The sequence below is a fragment of the Psilocybe cubensis genome, chromosome 8 (assembly GCF_017499595.1).
Source record: "Psilocybe cubensis strain MGC-MH-2018 chromosome 8, whole genome shotgun sequence".
Taxonomy (NCBI): domain Eukaryota; kingdom Fungi; phylum Basidiomycota; class Agaricomycetes; order Agaricales; family Agrocybaceae; genus Psilocybe; species Psilocybe cubensis.
In genome coordinates this window covers 2,204,766-2,222,462 of record NC_063006.1, presented here as the reverse complement: position 1 = coordinate 2,222,462, position 17,697 = coordinate 2,204,766, and the positions used below count along the sequence as shown (strand labels likewise).

The following is a 17,697-nucleotide window of genomic DNA, read 5'->3' as shown; positions in this document are numbered from 1 at the left end:
GAGAAATAAGGTGTTATGCTGCAGAAATGCTCAAGGATGCTAGCTTTGAACTTCTGACGGGACAGCAGCTGGGCTACGTTACGGAAGGAGTGTATGCACAGAATGAAATGAGTTGAAAGGTTCAACTGGTTATTTGTCAATACAAGGATGATAGAGGGTTTGAACAAATAAATTGACCACTGTCATCTTAGAATCGGTGGTTATTTCACTAGTCATCAGTCGCGATATTTACATACAAACGATGTAAGAGGTTATATATAGATGAAGCTACTGAAATTTATATTCGACAAAGGCGATGAAACGCACAGGTCTATCACTTCTTGGTATCGAAGTTTCGGGGTGTGACTTTAATAGTCGCCATGAATTTTTCAAAAGTCAAAAGTCCCCCGCCGGTCGTGAAATCATCTATATTGCCGCGTCTCCGAGCAGCTGCGCTGCATCGCAGCCCTTCCTCAAATAAAAGAAAGAGTGGCTCAATCCAGTCCGCCCAAAGGCCTTTCCACTCTGCGAGGGTACCTGTTTCCAATACTTCCATGAGCGGAATTGTTAATGCCTTTATTTGCACAGTGTTGAGCACGTTTGGGGTATTTGACCACCCTATCAGCGGCGAGCCCGGGAGAAGGCGCAACCTGCAGCCCTTTTTAAATCATAACGTGTGGCTGCCCAAACGAGGATGTAGAAAAACGACTCGAGGTCGTGGCGGTACAAATGATACGTCGGAACTGTAGGGTATTTCAATTGGAATTTCGCTCGATCTTCCGGTGTCATGAGAAGATCACCAGCCATGAAGGGTAGAGTGCCTGTGATGTGGTGATCTCCGGTGGAAGGTGTTGTAGGTTTGCCATCGGGACCTAGAACGACGGCCATATCGAAGTCGTTGAGAACTCCGCGAACTCGAGGTTCTGTGATTTCAACAGACTTCGACTCGGTCGCTGGACCAGAGGCTATCTTTTTGGTAGCAATTTCCGCATTATCGGCAACATCTTGTTCTTCCAGCTTGTCTGTCTTGCCAGGTAGATATATCATGAGGTTATTCTCGCTGATATCACGGTGAAGAACATTCCCAGTTTGAAAGGCATGGTAATGGCCTATGAGATATCAATTAAAAACTGTTCAAACGGCACAAACAATAACTTGCATTCCATACAGTCTATGAAAGCCTGCTTAAACTCTTCAATGTCACTGGCTTCCCAAAGGTGTTTGTAGCGGTTTGTTGCAATGACATGCAGATCGCGGTCGTCGATGTGATTGCTAGGGGGAGTGGCTGAGTCCTTCATCGCATTGTAGACATTGTATTTCGGCATGGCAAGTTCTTCCGCTGTAATCTTCGTATAGAATAAGGGGTCGGGAAGGTGATCATGCCAGTCAGGAAGCACTTTGCGAAGGTGACTGATGATTTCGCCTTCATGCTTACGATTTGGAAACTGCCAACTCATCTTGAGGACGTATAGATTAGGAGAGAACATTTCTCCTATGAGAGCATGGCGAACTTGTGCTGCCACCGTTCCACGACCGTTGATGCCTCTGTAGCGAGAGATATATCTGTGTATAGCAAACACATGTTCCTTGTTGCCCTCGGTGAATTTGTAGCAGAGGTCTTTCATCTTAGGCCACGGTTTGGTCAAGGGAATTACAGTGGAAGTCTGAATGGGCACGTCAAGCTTTCCAGCCAGGCAATAGATATAAGGGTTGAATCCAGCCTGCTTCATGTTGCTCTGACTAAGAGCGAACAGGACAGCTGCAAGATTGGCCGTGCCAGATGGCTGAGAAAAGTCATGAGAAACGGTACGCATTGGGCCCGAGTGATCGTAATACCAGAGTCTAAAGGTGACGCCGTTGATAAAAATGCCAGTCACGTAGTGTCGATTTCCGGCGTAAAGGCACTCAAGCGCATAATTAGCAAGTTTTAATTCATCTAGTGAAATGTTCCGGGTGGCCATGGTGCGTTGTTTCTTCGCGTCTCTAAGTTCTTTTGAGAGGGTTGGACTGCCTGGTCGCTTGTTTCTAGATTTTCCACTCTCCTGCGTGAAACCAGACGAGTTGCCCATCCCGTCAGTATTGAGCAAAGACGACACCTCGGTACCTACACCAGACCCTGTGCCCGTCTCTTTGCCTTCGTGAACGGTGTCGAGCTTGGGTGTGACCGTCTTCCTATCCTTCTTAAATTTGACCGGGGCACGCGCAAGAGCCCATGTTGGTATCTCTGCATTTGTGATAGAGTCTTCGTTGTCGGGATTCAAAGGATTGTTGTCATTATCTACCGGTATGCATACCTCCAGGAGGTCAGGCTTGAGCATGCCATGATGGGAACCCTTCTTTATTTTCACGACCATTGCTTGGGCATTGCTGCTCGATGTCTTTTTGAATTTGACACGAGATTCATGAGAGACATAAGTTGTGCCATTTCCATCCCAAAAGTATGTTTGGAGCACAGTGTGCGGAAGGTCAAAATGATCGCAGACGCTCTTGAGAAGTGCTCTAGAGATACCGCGAAATGGCTTGTGAAGTGTGAACTCCTGCTTGGTACTGTTGTTGAGAATATGCAGATATTCTTTCAGGAGGTCTTCTGGGAGCTGAAATTGTGTATCAAGAATTTTTGAAACCTTTGCAGGCCCTAATCCCCAGACATGCTCGACAAAATGGGCCACGGATACGTTGTCGAGGATGTGGTCATCAAGGTCCGATTTCAGGATGCTAGAACTGGCCGATTTCGTACGTGTACGACCGGACATTGAACAAGAATCTGGAGAGAGATGAACTCAGAGGGTACGGTGCAATGTGTTGCATGTGGGCTTACCGGATGAAGTAATGCTGTACCAATAACCGGATGCAGAGGATGAGGATTGGGAGTGACTCTCAAAAGATGGGGTCATTGTGAATCGCTGAAAAACTTCAGGGAGGTGATGGTTTGGAAAGACAGTGAAGGATGGGAGTAATTAGCAAAACAGCCGACGACCATTAATGCCCGTGATCGTGTTCATTGTTTCCCACAAGGGGGGTGGTCATATTAGACTTCAAGCTGTTAAGCCCATTGACATTCACAATTCACAAGTTTGAAGTACTATCATAGGAATGAGATTTATAGTAGAGTATAGGCTTGATCGCCTTTACTCAGAAATATGAAAAACTTATAAGTTGTGGCCTGGCAGACACAACGGCAACCATGAGCATCATCAGTGGCCGTGGAAATTACAAAGGCCATATTCGAGTCAATGATAAAACAAGTATATTCGAATACCTTTTTCTTTTCTGGAAGTTTTAAGACTTTGGCCAACTGTTTATGTTTGGGTTTTCCATCCGCGTTGTGCAAGTTTTTATGCAAAATTGTTATGATTCAACACGCCGTTTATACACAAAGAATACTTGTGACATACAAACACAGGAAAAAAGGCAAACAAACATTATTTACCATTCGCGTTGAAATTCCAGGGTGCAACTTTAAGCTTTAATAGTTGCCATGAAGTTCTCGAAAGTCAACAATCCACCACCAGTCATGAATTCATCTGCGCCGTCATCCCTTTCCTCTACATCTTCGCTGAGACTTAAGCCTTCTTCAAAAAAGCTACAGAGCGGCTTAATCCATTCATTCCACACGTTAGTCCAATCAGAGCTGTTGCCTCAATGATACGAAGGTTGCGATAATCGCTGTGACTGCCGCCTGGCAGCGGCACGCTTTCAACTGAAACCTTAAAAAGCATTGTAGATTTTATATTTCTGCGTCTGGGACATGTGTTATATATAAAGAGTTAGCTTTGATATATCTCACTTGAAGTTTTTGCTCCCTAGAACAGTGAGGGTCTGACGGTCTGAGCTTTGAGAGTTAAACTTGGAGGCTCAACAGCCCATCAATACACGTGATCATGTTCATATGAGCCAATGACAGGACAGGATGAGAATTTCCATTTTCGTCCAATTTTCCCCCGGCTGGTCGTTGGACGCCGGGTGTTTTGTCCGTCACAAATTTCGAAAACATACCTTGAAGCTCGCCCGATGAACAGGCTGCTGCTCTTACGCCCCATATCGCGAGCGGCGGCTCGCACAAACGGTGCTGTAGCCCCGGCTCGCAGAGATCTTGCTCGGGCCTTCTCGACGACTTCATGTCAGAACATTCGCGCAACGCCTCCAGCGAACAAGAGGAAAAAAGGCATGACGGAAGTGGATGCTGAATTTTTTGGAGGACCTTTTGAAGCGGCGCCTGGGCAGTCAAAACAGCAGCAGCACTCAAAACAGCAGCCAAAGCAACAGCAACCGAAATCAGAGGGTGCGTTTGTCCTTGTTCTATGGTTGTCCAGTGGTGGAGCCCTAAAGTTCTATTGTAGCAAAACCTCAGCAGTTGAGGCCTTCGGTGGTTCATTCTGGTGCGTTCTGCAGAGGATTTCTGAGATTTTGGTAAACTTGTATAACTATGTCCTTGAACAGCACGTCCATCAAAGCAAACAACCGACTTCAAATCTAAGGAGGTTGTGCAAGCAGAACAAGGTGGGTGCGGGGTTTCTTCTGTTTTACCCAGCTGTTCAACTTTCTTTCAGTGGAATCGACGTCTGCACTCCCGCCGCAACTTGATGAGCAACTCTTCGCCGACCTTCTCTCGAATGAACCTATCAATATTGAAGAATATTACGCGTCATGGTTCTCCTTAGAGACGCGACAGGCATTAGAGCAGCTCCGTACGTGACGCCAGCTACTCTCCTTTTTATCTCCTGTGTTACCTTCTTCGTGTATTGACGTTATACTCAGGCATAGACAGATATGCATTTGTCTGCTCCATTTTGGAGACCGACCTTTGCTCATCTCTAATCAACGCCTTCGACCCCCAGACAGAAGAAGAATTCGAGAAACGCTTCCTGGCCTTTGAAATATCGGAAAAGAATGATGATACACCTCTTCTTCCCCTGCTCGAGTTCTTCCTTCGTGGAGGTTTGCAGCTGTTGCCGCCCAAACTTAATGCTATGCGCCCTGAGGAATGTATCCAGCTCGTCAAACAGTCTGTAGTCGAAGAAGCCTTCAACACGCAGCAAAAGGGTCCATGGCAGCTTAAAAGCGAGACTGTTCAAAGTATGTCTGCATAAATATTCATCATAAGAACACCTATTGAATTGTTGGTATCAAATTAAGACTACATCTCAAGCCCGGTGGAATATCCAGACCTCATGACTCCTGACAGCATCCTGGACCCACGCGAGGTATACGACTTCCCCGCGAGTAAAGAAACACCATTCCAGAACCAAGTTATTGTCCGAAACCACCGCTCCGTCTTTCACGAATACAACGAAGGTGAAGAGGAACTGCTAGGAGAAGAAGAGTCTGGTCCGCCCATTGAGGAGGATGAGGGTGGTGACTCGGTCATAAACGCACTCCCCGTCTCTGCTTCTTATTATCAAAACCTGTATCACTCTATCCTCATGCGCCGGCCCGTCGTACAGCAAACGGGCAAAGGCAAGATCAGGCGTGTGGCCTATATGGTGTTAGTGGGCGATGGCAAGGGCCTGGTCGGGTATGGCGAGGGCAAGCACAGCAACGCCGCCGTGGCGCTCAAGGCGGCGCGCATCGCGGCCGTGAAGAACATGGACTGGGTCGAACGCTTTGAACAGCGTACGATTTGGACGGAGATGCGCACCAAGCTCGGCGCGACGCAGCTCATCTTGCGCCCACGTCCGGTTGGGTTTGGGCTGAGGTGTAACCCCTTTTTGCATCAGATTCTAAGGGCAGCGGGTTTGAAGGATATTAGTGCCAAGGTATGGGGGAGCAGGAATAAGCTCAATGTTATCAAGGCAGCATTTAGGATGCTACACGCGGGTCATGCGCCCACGGGCATGGGCGATGGCGTGGGTGGAAAGGGGAAGAAGTTGAGCAAGGGCTCAGGAGTGAGGGGCAAGGCTGAGATTGAGCGCGCTAGGGGAAGGAAGTTGATCAGTCTCAGGCATTAGAATTCTATGTGTTTTTATTTTATCCTATTACCGCTGATACTAATGTCTACACCTGCCGTCAGTGGAAAAGTCAACATCCTACTTGCTTTGTTCGAAATTCAGATTCTGCCTCATATCTTCAGCTAACTTGCTACTTTTAGTCAAATGCGTCTCAAGTCGACAAGGTTATCCCTTCATGACAATGAAAGTCTCAGCATTTTGTCATTTTATGTCATGGCCATTCCATGTTCTGTTTTCAAATCTGACCCAAGCATGCGTTCACTGGCGAACCCTGCTTCAACACTCTGAGTATCCTTCTCGAACATTGCAATTAATAATTGGTATTAAATCCATACAATCTGACTTTGGAACTCTAAACTAATAAAATTTAAACAGCAACAGCCCTTAAGGCTCTCGACGCGGTCTATCTAGTACACAGCAGTGGGGTAATCATTATATCCGGTCCTCCAGTCACCCGAGTCCTTGTTGGTCTGCATGTGAGGCATGTCAGGGATGTTGTCGAGTGGCTTGCCATGCTGAACCCGCTCGACAAGATCTGGGTGGGTAATATAGTTGAAACCAATCGAGATGGCGTCTGCCTTGCCCGCCGCGACAAGCTCTTCGCCTTCTTCGGGGGTTACGCCCGAGTTGACGATGACTTTGGCGTTCTTGATGTAGGGCGAATAGGACGCGAGCACGTCGTGCTTGGTTGCGCGGCGGACGCCTGGTTGTTGGTGAATGAGTACCCGATATAAGAAGGGTTTGGAGGATAACTTACCGTCATATTCGACATCGAAAAACAGAGCGTAGCGGACAAGTGCGAAATAAGAAACGCCCAGTTTGTCAGCTTCGGTGATCACATAGGAGTAGGTGTCCAGAGTTTCCTGCAGAGGCATGCTGCAATAAAAAAACCTTCAGATAAATCAATCGATTGTGAGGCCGTACTGGAATCATACCCCATGTCATTGTACCCTCCTGCAGGACTGAGCTTGATGGCAACATTGCGGCCAAACACCTCCTGCGTTGCTTTGATTATCTCCAAGGCGAGACGTGCGCGGTTTTCGATGCTCCCACCCCATTCATCGGTGCGCTGATTGGAGGTGCTGTCCAAAAACTGGTGAATGATGTATCCATTTGCTCCATGCACTTCAGATCAATTGGTTAAATTTAGCTGACATTGAAGAGTGAAAAAAAAAGCTTACATTCGACACCATCAAATCCGGCCTTTTTGGCGTTGACGGCGGCACGTTTGAATAATGCGACGATCTTCCATGGATCATCAATGGCTGTTGGCTGTTGGCTCTGATTGAGCGACGCGCTTTTTTGACAATGATGAAACAGTGGGACGTACTGTGACGTATCCGGGCTGGCCAGGAAGGAGTCTGAACTTTCCTCCTCGAGCACCAATTGCAGAAGGGCCGTACACAGGCTAATGATAACTCTAATAAGCAACCAGTCTCAAAAAAATTAAAGAAACGTACTTCTCCTGCGAGCTTCTGCTGCTCCATGTCGGGATGCGCTACACGTCCGACTAGATACCGAAAACATTGTTAAAAAAATCTACAGGCTTAGTGGAGCGGGAAGGTGGCTCGTACCATGCCAAAGCTGAGAAAAACAACGATGATTTTTTTATCAGTGATGTGTGGGTAAATATGATTGAAGAGATGCGTACTTGTGCGTAGATAATGGAACCCGCCTCATGCACTGCGTCCACGATGCTCTTCCATCCTTCGACATGCTTGTCCTCCCACAGGCCTGGTGCATGGGGCCACTCCGTTCTAAAAAGGGCCAGAGGTTAACAATCGCGTACTGAATACCGATATGAAAATGCTTACCCCAGGCGCGTTACCAAAATAGCTTCAGTAACGATGAGGCCAGCACTGGCGCGTTGCACATAATGCTCTTTGATGAGGTCTGAAGGGTATGTATCCTTAGCACGATTCCTGGTGAGAGCGGCCATATGAATACGGTTCTTCACTGTAACATCGCCGATTTGAAGAGGTTGGAACAGGGCTTTGGTAGAGGACATTGCTGTGCTAATAGTTGGCTTGACTTATATCAGAGTGGAAAAGATTGGGATGTTTGTTAGATTGTTCAAAGCAAAGATATGAGTGCTTTTATAGTTATTGTAGACCTATTTTTCCACAGTGGCAGGTAGCAATAGTCATCAGTTTCGCGATTTGGTGAAGAAGCGATGATCATCATGTTACAAAGGACTTGAGAAGAAAGGGCTAGAAAATCTCATACCCTTGGCTCTGACATAAATCCGCTTACTCATCACACCTACCACCCTGATGGATTTGGTGGGCACTTTTTATCAAAGGAGATATATTAGGTTTCTTTCTTGACTTCCTACAGTTATTGAAAGCTTCAGAGTCAGCGCTTTGGAGCAATCTAAACCTGTAAATCTGTGTATCCTCGTGATTGGATAACCGCTAAGTATCCGTTTAGAATAATTGAAAGGCTATTCTATTACTACACGTATCCTTCGCGTATCTCTACTAATCTTATTGATTCAGTGAAGTAAGTTAGAAGGAAGTGCAAAAATTAACCGCTACTTTCACGAATCAGTGGTGTCGAGTTGTGGACAAGCTAAGTCCGTTTCATTATATTGATGATTAATCTACCAGCGCAACCTTTACTAACTTGGAATCATGGCATACGCATGCTCCTTACGTGTCGGTATAGTCATCATACTTGTTACTACGCACCTGAATGTTCTCTTCGAAAATGGGAAACATTGTATATGCCAGTATAAAGGTGCTTGCGTCATGGCACTATGATTTCTCCGACAATACTGGGGCGATTTATCTAGACCTGAGAATATGTGATACATATGTACACCCTAAGTAGTTCTCCTTTTTAATTGGGCGAAAAACCCCAATTCTCCAGCCACGATATGAAGTTGTTGGCCACCTTGGCCTGTCCAGCTGGCGTAGGATGAAGGCTGTCTGGGAAAACATCTTCCCAGGTGATCCATCCAGTAGTGTTTACCAAAAAGACATTGTTGTCGCCTAGGGCGTTCCTAATTATTTAAGAGCACATCAATAAATTGGAAGCATGAAAGATTAAGACGGGATTTTACCTAGCATCAAGAACTCTCTGATACTGGCCATCGTAATAGTAGTAGACATTGCCGTCAGAGGTTGGCCAACCCCACTAAAATTAGACCAACCGCGGTTAATGTGAGTTTGTCAGTTTACAATTTCTGCAAGACGAACCGGAGTGAAGAGGAAGAGCGGCTGAGACGAATAAAGCGCGCGGATCTTGACTAAAAAGTCGTTGTATACCTGGCATGTATTAAACCTCCTTAGATTACGCGGGTGAAATTTCAGAATGAGTTTACCTGAACAAACTGGTCGTTGGTAATCCCTTGGGCGTTGTCGTTAGCACTGTATTACGGACATTAGATAGGTCCGGAAATATTTTTGATATAGACACAGACCCTATGTGAATGACGACGTGAGAAGGTTTTGGATGGTCTCGGGCAAAATTCCAGTCGGTTGTGTAGTTGTGATCCGTGGTATAGTAATAGCTCGTATCCTCAGTCTAAAAGAAATCACCTAATTCAGGCCAAGCATGGTGTTTGAAGGATGGGAGAAATGACCTTAAAGAATTGGAACGACATTCCGTGTACATTTCCGTAGGAATATATGTCCTGAGGTTCCCAAAGACGTTCAGAATCGTAGAACACGCTGTATACAGCCGTGTTTCATACCGTTAGAGCAGCTCCGGCCTGCGCAATTATTCGATGCTCGGCTTTGTATTTCTCTCCGACGAGGAAGGCCCACGACTGATCTGCACCATTTGGCATAAGGTATCCCTGGCATGACCCCCATAAATGCGCGATACTAGCACATACAGCAATGACGTAGGCTTACAGACGTGAATGAATCACCAATAAACTCAAAGACGGTTTTCGATGGGATATATGGAACAACCAAGGCATCCTATGTCTCTGTTTAGAATAACTGCGGCACATGGTTAGTATGCTAAAGCTTACTCACAGAGTTTATTGTGATGCTATCAAACTGTAGACGATACGTCTCCCATCCCGCAGCGTTTATTCTGACAGTAGTGGGGCGCGATAGCGGTTGTTTCAACACTGCGGGGGGTATCGTTATCGTATTTGCCCCTGCCGAGGCATTCACAGGAATGAAGTCGGTGTCACCCACAGATACCCCTATGCTGGCATAGGGGTATGGGGTAAGTGGACCCAGGTTGAGGGTCAACGACTTGAGATTCAACACGTTGACTTTGAATCCAGAGCCCGGCCTTCTCGCTCACTTTCAGCGCTATGAGAGGTTTCGACGCTTATCATGTCTTACCACCAAGTACCTTGAGAGGCATCCCACCTTCCGTGATAGTATATGAGTGGGTTATTGTATTGGATGGTCTGATTTTTGGGCGCAAGAGGTTCGGGTGCGGCGGTGACAGCCACAGGAAGGAGACCCACGACGAGGCCTATAAGAATCAGTCGAAGCGACAGCATCCCTTATTCGATCTTAAGGATGGAAAACAAAGACTTGAACATTTTCAACTTGGTAGACAGCTTCTTAAGTATCGTCAGGGTGGGTGTCGGCTGCACTCAGACCGCTCCAGAAGTAAATGGCCAAGGATCACGAGTCGTCAAAAGTGCACCGCAATGTATGTGAGAAGAAGCTTGACCGGAAGCCGTTACATCGATGGCTTTGGGCTTGTGAGCAGAGTACCGATGATCCCCCGTGCGCGAAACTTCGTTGTGATGAGCGAAAGGCTTTAAGCCACCGGAAAAAGTTCGTGATAAATGTAGGATCAACTTCAAGACATCACCCAAAAGTGTGAGGTATCGTATTCAGTGGACTTGGTTATGCGTTTTGAGAAGCAGTGTAAGAAATTCATATCGTTAAGGTAAGCTAGAGGCCGAGGTACCAAGCTCTTGCAGTGGTCGAGGAAGTAGAGGACAAACTCGAACCGTGGATGTCAGTACGTGCTATGAAATGCATCGGACTGATCCGCGAGACCCCTGTCAATGTCAATAGGGGCTTCGAGACTTCAATGTTCAATTTTGAAGGTCAATGGACAAAAAGTTTCTGCCACACAGAAACGGGTTCCAAAGTGTTACATATATTTCATTGCTTCGCTTTTTTATCCATGTGGTACATATGTATATATGAGTGATTTAAGATAAATATGCATGTAAAAGTGATGGTACAACATGAAAAAAAAATGATTGTGGTTGGGGAATTGCTTGAATGTGACCCCATGCTCGACCGAAATGCGAAAAGATAATATACATAAATGCAGATGATGTGTGAGGACAATGCTATATGAGTGTAGTAAGTATGCAAATTGATGATTTCCGTTGTCAAAGTCCCCTATGATGACGAAAGAAGAAAAAAATATAATGATGACGAAAGAACAAAAAAGAAAAAAAGAGAATCGAAGGAGCGAAACATCAAGCCTTTTGCTGAATGGTGGATATGAATAAATATCCTCTATGTATCAAACATCGGAAGGGGAGAGGGTAGGTAACCATGTCGAATTAGTTCACCTCAGCAGATGTCCGGAACCGGCCAGGAAGGTACCAATGGCGGGTCGAGCGAAGGTGGTGGTGCTGTGGGGAAGAGCCACCGCCATGCTGAACCTCTTTGTCAGCGGTATGTCGGCCATCATGTTCTTGCTGAAAAGCAGATCCCGCCTTGTTTCCCGCTGCCACCGCAGAGTGGCCCCAGGCAGCCGCGTGAGGTGTCGGAGAAGGCGTTTGGCGGCGCGCAAAGGGTGAATGAGATGCTTCAGTTGCAGCGCGTCCACGTGAAACCGTCGAGTCCGATGTGCTTGATGGAGTCGACGGTGATGGCGACCGAGGGAAGAGCTTGATCGCGAGGCGGCTGAAGGTGCTGGACTTGTGGCCGCTAGCAGAGGAAGTGGGGGTACCACTGGCGAAGGTGGTGTTGACGGTAGCTGCGGCGCTGGCGGTGGGGTGCGCGTGCGGATGTTTGTTGAAAGCGAAAAGGAACGAGTGGTTGGGCCTTGAAGAATGAGGAAGAACGTCGGTTATTTGGGTTGACACGGATGGAGAGAGCTGACATTGTTGAGCTTGAAGAGACTGTACCTGAGCAGGGAACGATGTCCAATGGACGTCAGGTTCCGGAGAAGGTGTTCTTGAGCGCGCAAAACGTAGGTCCTCATCGGCGACAGAACTTGAGGTTGAGGAAGAGGAGTAGCTCGAGAGAGAGGATGTCTGAGTGGCAGAGGAGGCGGACCACACAGTAGGAGAGGTCATGTCTTTGTCTTCGCCCACGGCGGTAATTGCTGAGTCGGGCATGACTAGCACCTTACCGGGAGAAATAGGGCTGTTGATAAAGAACATGGATGAGTATGGATCATATTCGATGGCAGTCTGCATAATAGAGGTGCCCGTCGAGTAGGACGTCATGCTAGCACTGGCGTCATAAATACGCGGTCTTGGGATGTTAGTGTTGATCAACAACGTAGAGCGCAGCTCGGGCTTGGTGGCCTTCTGGCCAAAGGAGGTGTCGTGGTGATTGGGGGTAGGCGGGAGGGAGGTTTCTGCCGTCTGGACAGAGGATGGTGTCGAAGAGCGCTCGAAAACGTCCATGCGGAAGTGATCAGGCTCAGAGTCGGAGGAGACTGGGGATTCGTAGGCCCAAGTCGCTCCGCAGGATGAATAATTAGTCCATGGAATACCATAAGATGATTCCTGCGCCAAAGATTGAGTGGCGAATACAATATCGGAAGTGGAGTCCTTGCTCCAGTGCGAGCCTAGTTGCGGGTCGACCTCCTCGGGGAAGGCCTGGGCAGTAGGCGATTGGGGGCCAATGTCCTCGGGGTTGGTACCCGAAGACGCGCTGTCGATATCCATACCGGATTCCCATGGGCAGCGGGCCATACTTCCCTCGAAGACGACACCGTCTGAGTAGAAGTTATTGATTTCCTCAATGGCGTAGCGCACCTCACGCAGGGTGCTGCGCTCGCGCCAGTCAACGTCGAGCATCCTGACGAGGATCTCGTTGACTTCAGGGGAAATGGGGAGGACAGTCGGCAGGAAGCCCATGGGATCGCGCAAGTAGGCTTGGAAGGTGGGATCGCTGGGAGTCGCGGACTTCCAAGGGTTACGACCTGTCGCAAGGTTGAGCAGGATGATCCCGAGAGACCAGATGTCGTTGAACATGGGGGAATAGTTGCCTGTCGGTGCAAACTCTCCGCCTTGGCATTCTGCGAGATGAAAGGGGGATTAACTAAAGCTTAAAGCTTGAAACAAAGGGAAAGCGTACCTGGACTCATATGATAAACGCTTCCAGTGCGAAATTCGTCACTGAGCTTGTCAGTGGTAGCAAGACCGAAGTCGGTGATGGCGATGCGAAGGCCATCGTCAAAGCAGAGGATGTTCTCTGGCTTCAAGTCTCGGTGATAGATACCGAGATTGTGGCAATATTCAACTGCGTCGAGCAGCTGGAGAAAGACTTCCTTGATCAGAGCGTCGTCCCCAAGATAGCGACATTTGTGTAGAATCTGGGTGAACAGATCGTGGTCCGTCGCATAATCCATGATGATGTATGTATGGGTGCCCTGTTCGACTACTCGGTGAAGAGTGACTACGCCGGGATGCGCAGAAGCGAGCTGGTGCAGCGCAATTTCTCGGATATGGATCTGCCTTTGACGCGGAGTTTGGTGCCCTGAGGCTACGAGACATTTGACGGCGTATGATTTTTGGCCTCCGGGTTGGCGAGTGGTGTCGACTGCACGATAGACAACGCCATAGCCTCCGACGCCCAGCACTTCGACGAGTTCTAGAGAGCCTCCATCAATGAGCGTCCCGACAGGCGGGTGAAGCGGGGAAGTGACGGCGGGGGCAGCTTTCGAAGACATTGGGTTCAGGAAAGAGGACCGGGCAACGAATAAGAAACTGAGGAGAAGAGAAAAGGGAGGAGGAGGAGGTTTGTTAGCACCAGTGCAAACGAGGACTTCCAAGTGAAAAATCGAAGACGCAAAGGACTCTGTATAAATGGACAGAGAAGAGCACGAGTAGGGGTCAACGTGATTGACACCCCTGTTGTGCGTGTAGAACATGAGGTAGGAAAATTTGTATCAAGTCACTTACTCAAGGCGATTTCCACACGCTGATCCGCTTGGACAGGATGGTTTGCCGACGAGTGTTTCGTTTGGAAAGGCAAAATGCCGAAAGGATTCTATGAATCATAACTTGAGAAGTATTTAGCTGCTGGACAAAGCGGGGGCGGGGGCTCGGTCGACTACCGGATTGGGAAGGGAATGGTCAGCAATAATAGCCACGAGGCGGTCGTAGCCCATCTTGGGAGTCGGTCGCGGACTGAATGCAATGGATGGCCTCTTCATTCCATCGATCTGCACAGTACGGAGCCTTACGAGTCCAGTGACCGAGATCGAGAGGGTGATCGCATAGGAAGAGGTCCATATTTAGTGTCCTAACTCAGATTAACAAAACGGGCCCAAGAGTTCGAACTGGCCCAGTCGACGCGAGGCGTTCCGTCAGAGATATGAGTTAATCCATAAGGGTCCGGCAATTGTAAATCTGACAGAATGGGTCAGTATTACCTTTTACCTACTGTGTCTGAGTTTCTGAATGCAAACGCTGATGAACAGCCAATATACTCATCAGAGAATGTTAAGGACATAAAAATTACTTCGGCCACCCGGCGAAGTCAGACATTGCATCCAATAACAAAGGGTGACCGTTACAGGCAATTGCTTATCACAGGCGATATGTGATCGAACAGTTAATGCAATGCTTTCACTGGCCAGCAGCAATTAGAACATAACCCTAAGATAGGCACGGATTTAAGACGAGATAGACGCTGCATCTAACGAGTATAGATTGAGAGGCGTTGCGTCATCTCGGAAAAACATAGCCAATGAAAACATGTCCGCTCACCGCAGACAAAAGATGTAAAGATAGGTCTTCAATATCAATATTGTACGCACAACGGGCGATGAAATGATCATTGACGCCTTGAATGCGCGCGTTATGGATGATTCTGCATGCTTCGGAAGGCTCTGAGAAGAAAGAGTGACAAATGTTTGAGTTGTAAGCATGCCATCAAAGCAACAAGAACACGAAGACCCGAAGGATACTGGGGTCCATTTCATGCAACGTGTTTGTCGAAGTGAATGAGAAACATGATAAGCTAGAAACGAAGGTGAGAGTTCAAAGCAAAAAAGGATGGCACGCCGGCAATCATTCCCCTCACTCAGGGATCACCGGCAGAACTAGCCGGTACCAGTAGTCCTGTACTCGCAGAAGTAAGGTGGCGAAAGGACTGTAAAAAATAATAGAGAAATCTGTCATGAAGCTTCAAGAAATCTGACGAACATTGACAGTATCCGGTTTGTTTAAGATCCACGATAAGGTGCAATGAAGGGGTATATGTAAGAACAACACTGCTAGACCTTGACTAGTCAGCCAATTTGGCACGGAGAGCGAAGATACAGCGAAATGAAATGCCCCAGACATCTCTGATGACAACGAGGTTGAGACTACGTCAATGCGATGAGGGTCGGGCTACGAGGCACGCATCCCGGGAGGTCGGTATGTTTCACGTGGTTTCCGACGCGCCGTTATTCTTGTTATGCGCTGCACGTGACATATTCCTGTTTTAAGTTTAGGTTGGGCGAAAACGTTCAACTTGACCTTGTTCTTCTACTCTATCCAACCTCATAGAGTTCCCCCTCAACGGCGGTTGGCCATCAACTCTACCTCTCGGTATCGATTGGCAGCGTCTGTGATCACTACATTGGCTCTCGTAACCTTTTCTCGTTAATCTCCAGCTCACACTCGCCTCGTGTCGATCTCATTTGCCTACCAAGTACAAGCATGTCTCTTCGTAGCTTCACCGTTTTCCAAGACGATGCCCCAAGCAAAGATACCCAGCCCAAAGTATCTCGTCCGACGGCGATGACCACGCGCTCTGCAACGCGCAACATTTTGTCGGCCAAGAGTGCCACAGCTGCGGGCGAGTCGGCTCCTCTGGATAAGGAAAACTATAATCCGCTCACCGGCGAAAGGGCGGGTCCCTCTACCGCTGCGAAGAAACGTAAGACAGCAGTCCTCTCTGCAAAGCCTTTGCCCCCCGTAAAATCGAAGAAAGAGCAAGAGGGCCACTCGGAGCCGGAAAAGAAGAAGCGGAAACCCTCGGCCTCGGGTGTCACCAAACCTACCGTTTCATCTGCATCCAAAACTAAAGTCAAGAAGGATGTTAAGGGATCTGGGTCATTGAAGAAGAGTTCCAACAACCGTACTGGTTCGAGCAAGGTTTCTCCGTTGCCCAAGTTGGCGGAGGTAGAAGAAGCTGAAAAGGAGCAGTCCACGCAGGCAGATATCGATTCTCGCTGCTACGATTTGACTGTCAAGCCCCTGGCTGATGTCTCTCAGGCATACGAAGAGTCATCTATTTTTGATGGTTTTGCTAACGCCGTGGCTGGTGGCTCTGAGGAGAAAGTTAAATTTGACAAGGTCAAATTTGGCACAGCAAAGGTACCTCTCGTCTTCATCTTAAAATTTAACGAAGCCTCTAACCACTTCATTTCTACAGGCATCTTCCGTTGAACCTGAGATTCGTGACTACTTCCAGCCGTCTCAGGCGCTGTTCTGCCCTCCTGCCGCATCTCGTCTTCGAGCCTTTTCCGAACAGCCATCAGCGCCACGCACATTCTCTACTCCTGAACGGAAACAAATCTATGCGGCGTTCACCTTCTGCTCCCCTACATCCCTTACGTCCAAGGCCTCGCGTTCTGGGACTATCTCCCCTTCTGAAGGATTGTAAAGAATGTACATCCGATTGCCTCGCCTTCTCAGCGACACACACCTTGCGCGCAGCACACTTGCATAACCACCCTCGATATACTAACTCACCTACGGTATACCTCCGGCCATCAGCCCAGTTGGAACGCTTTCTGAATACGAACGCACAACACGTTGTTTCTTAATTTAAACTGCACGCATATCTTCGCCGATTTGTATCAGCAACGAGATACCTAGCATGGAATCCTCCGTCATTTTCTGGGTCTCTCTTCCGTATTTATCACCTAACCCTGCATGATGAAGCTTTTTTTCTCTTCCATCGATCTACTCCGTCATCTCTTCTTTCATTTTTGGGTTTATCACTTTTCATTTGTTACCTTCACCTATTCACAAGCATGCCTCGGATACTCTGTTTGCTCATTTCAAGCTATGCATCCATTCACTTTTTTCTTTTTATTCCCATCTTCATTTATCACCCACTGCACCTTTTTCAACACATTGCAATTTTCAATCATCATTCATACAATCCGACATATTTAAAATCACCATCTCAACCCAATCATCCTGGCTTGGTCATTTCTTCATCTTTCATCTCATTTATTTTATTTCTTGCCTCTATCTTCATTTCTTCCCATCGCTAACAGTTCCTCTTCTCGCCACAACCTTGATTTGTCTTCATCGCTGTCCGTGTAACTGCTATCATTTCTCATCTCTTTCTTTCTTCATCATCTATTTATATAAAAAACGATGTATATGTTGGAGGTCGCCTTTGATGACGAATGACACACGTTTTACATCATATACGACCTCGTATTCGACGTTATTTGCTGTGAAGACCATCGGTCGATTGATACTTCGGCCGTCCGAACAAAAAACACGAGGACCGGGAGGACTCAAGACCCAGGAGAAGATTCCAGGATAATATCACGTGGCCGCGATTAATATTGTTGATTCGGAAAGGTCCGACCAATGATGCACGTCCAGTTTGCACATCTTGACGGTACGTTTTCT

The 17,697-nt window shown here is 47.6% G+C and overlaps 6 protein-coding genes across 6 annotated transcripts; 2 read left to right on the top strand and 4 right to left on the bottom strand.

Annotated features, from left to right (window-relative positions):
- Positions 1-313: 313 nt before the first annotated feature.
- JR316_0009206 (uncharacterized protein) lies at positions 314-2,732 on the bottom strand (the record flags this gene model as incomplete). The annotated part of the gene is made up of 3 exons (XM_047894912.1): positions 314-629; positions 686-1,088; positions 1,148-2,732. 3 exons carry the CDS (start codon positions 2,730-2,732, stop codon positions 314-316), a joined length of 2,304 nt encoding a protein of 767 aa, XP_047746371.1.
- Positions 2,733-3,990: 1,258 nt separating this feature from the next.
- JR316_0009205 (putative 37S ribosomal protein S5, mitochondrial) lies at positions 3,991-5,927 on the top strand (the record flags this gene model as incomplete). Its single annotated transcript, XM_047894911.1, has 6 exons — positions 3,991-4,261; positions 4,320-4,358; positions 4,420-4,479; positions 4,530-4,667; positions 4,738-5,055; positions 5,116-5,927. 6 exons carry the CDS (start codon positions 3,991-3,993, stop codon positions 5,925-5,927), a joined length of 1,638 nt encoding a protein of 545 aa, XP_047746370.1.
- A 407-nt stretch (positions 5,928-6,334) lies between these two features.
- Positions 6,335-7,935, bottom strand: JR316_0009204 (N-ethylmaleimide reductase; the record flags this gene model as incomplete). Its single annotated transcript, XM_047894910.1, has 9 exons — positions 6,335-6,630; positions 6,685-6,803; positions 6,863-7,052; positions 7,109-7,199; positions 7,258-7,335; positions 7,388-7,437; positions 7,502-7,511; positions 7,579-7,684; positions 7,742-7,935. The coding sequence occupies 9 exons, from the start codon at positions 7,933-7,935 to the stop codon at positions 6,335-6,337; spliced, it is 1,134 nt and encodes a 377-aa protein (XP_047746369.1).
- An 833-nt stretch (positions 7,936-8,768) lies between these two features.
- On the bottom strand, positions 8,769-10,398 carry JR316_0009203 (uncharacterized protein; the record flags this gene model as incomplete). The annotated part of the gene is made up of 10 exons (XM_047894909.1): positions 8,769-8,931; positions 8,992-9,065; positions 9,128-9,196; positions 9,253-9,298; positions 9,352-9,455; positions 9,514-9,564; positions 9,625-9,729; positions 9,788-9,856; positions 9,914-10,181; positions 10,235-10,398. The coding sequence occupies 10 exons, from the start codon at positions 10,396-10,398 to the stop codon at positions 8,769-8,771; spliced, it is 1,113 nt and encodes a 370-aa protein (XP_047746368.1).
- Positions 10,399-11,430: 1,032 nt separating this feature from the next.
- JR316_0009202 (Negative regulator of sexual conjugation and meiosis) lies at positions 11,431-13,778 on the bottom strand (the record flags this gene model as incomplete). Its single annotated transcript, XM_047894908.1, has 2 exons — positions 11,431-13,124; positions 13,184-13,778. The coding sequence occupies 2 exons, from the start codon at positions 13,776-13,778 to the stop codon at positions 11,431-11,433; spliced, it is 2,289 nt and encodes a 762-aa protein (XP_047746367.1).
- A 1,981-nt stretch (positions 13,779-15,759) lies between these two features.
- JR316_0009201 (uncharacterized protein) lies at positions 15,760-16,708 on the top strand (the record flags this gene model as incomplete). Its single annotated transcript, XM_047894907.1, has 2 exons — positions 15,760-16,419; positions 16,478-16,708. The coding sequence occupies 2 exons, from the start codon at positions 15,760-15,762 to the stop codon at positions 16,706-16,708; spliced, it is 891 nt and encodes a 296-aa protein (XP_047746366.1).
- Positions 16,709-17,697: the final 989 nt, after the last annotated feature.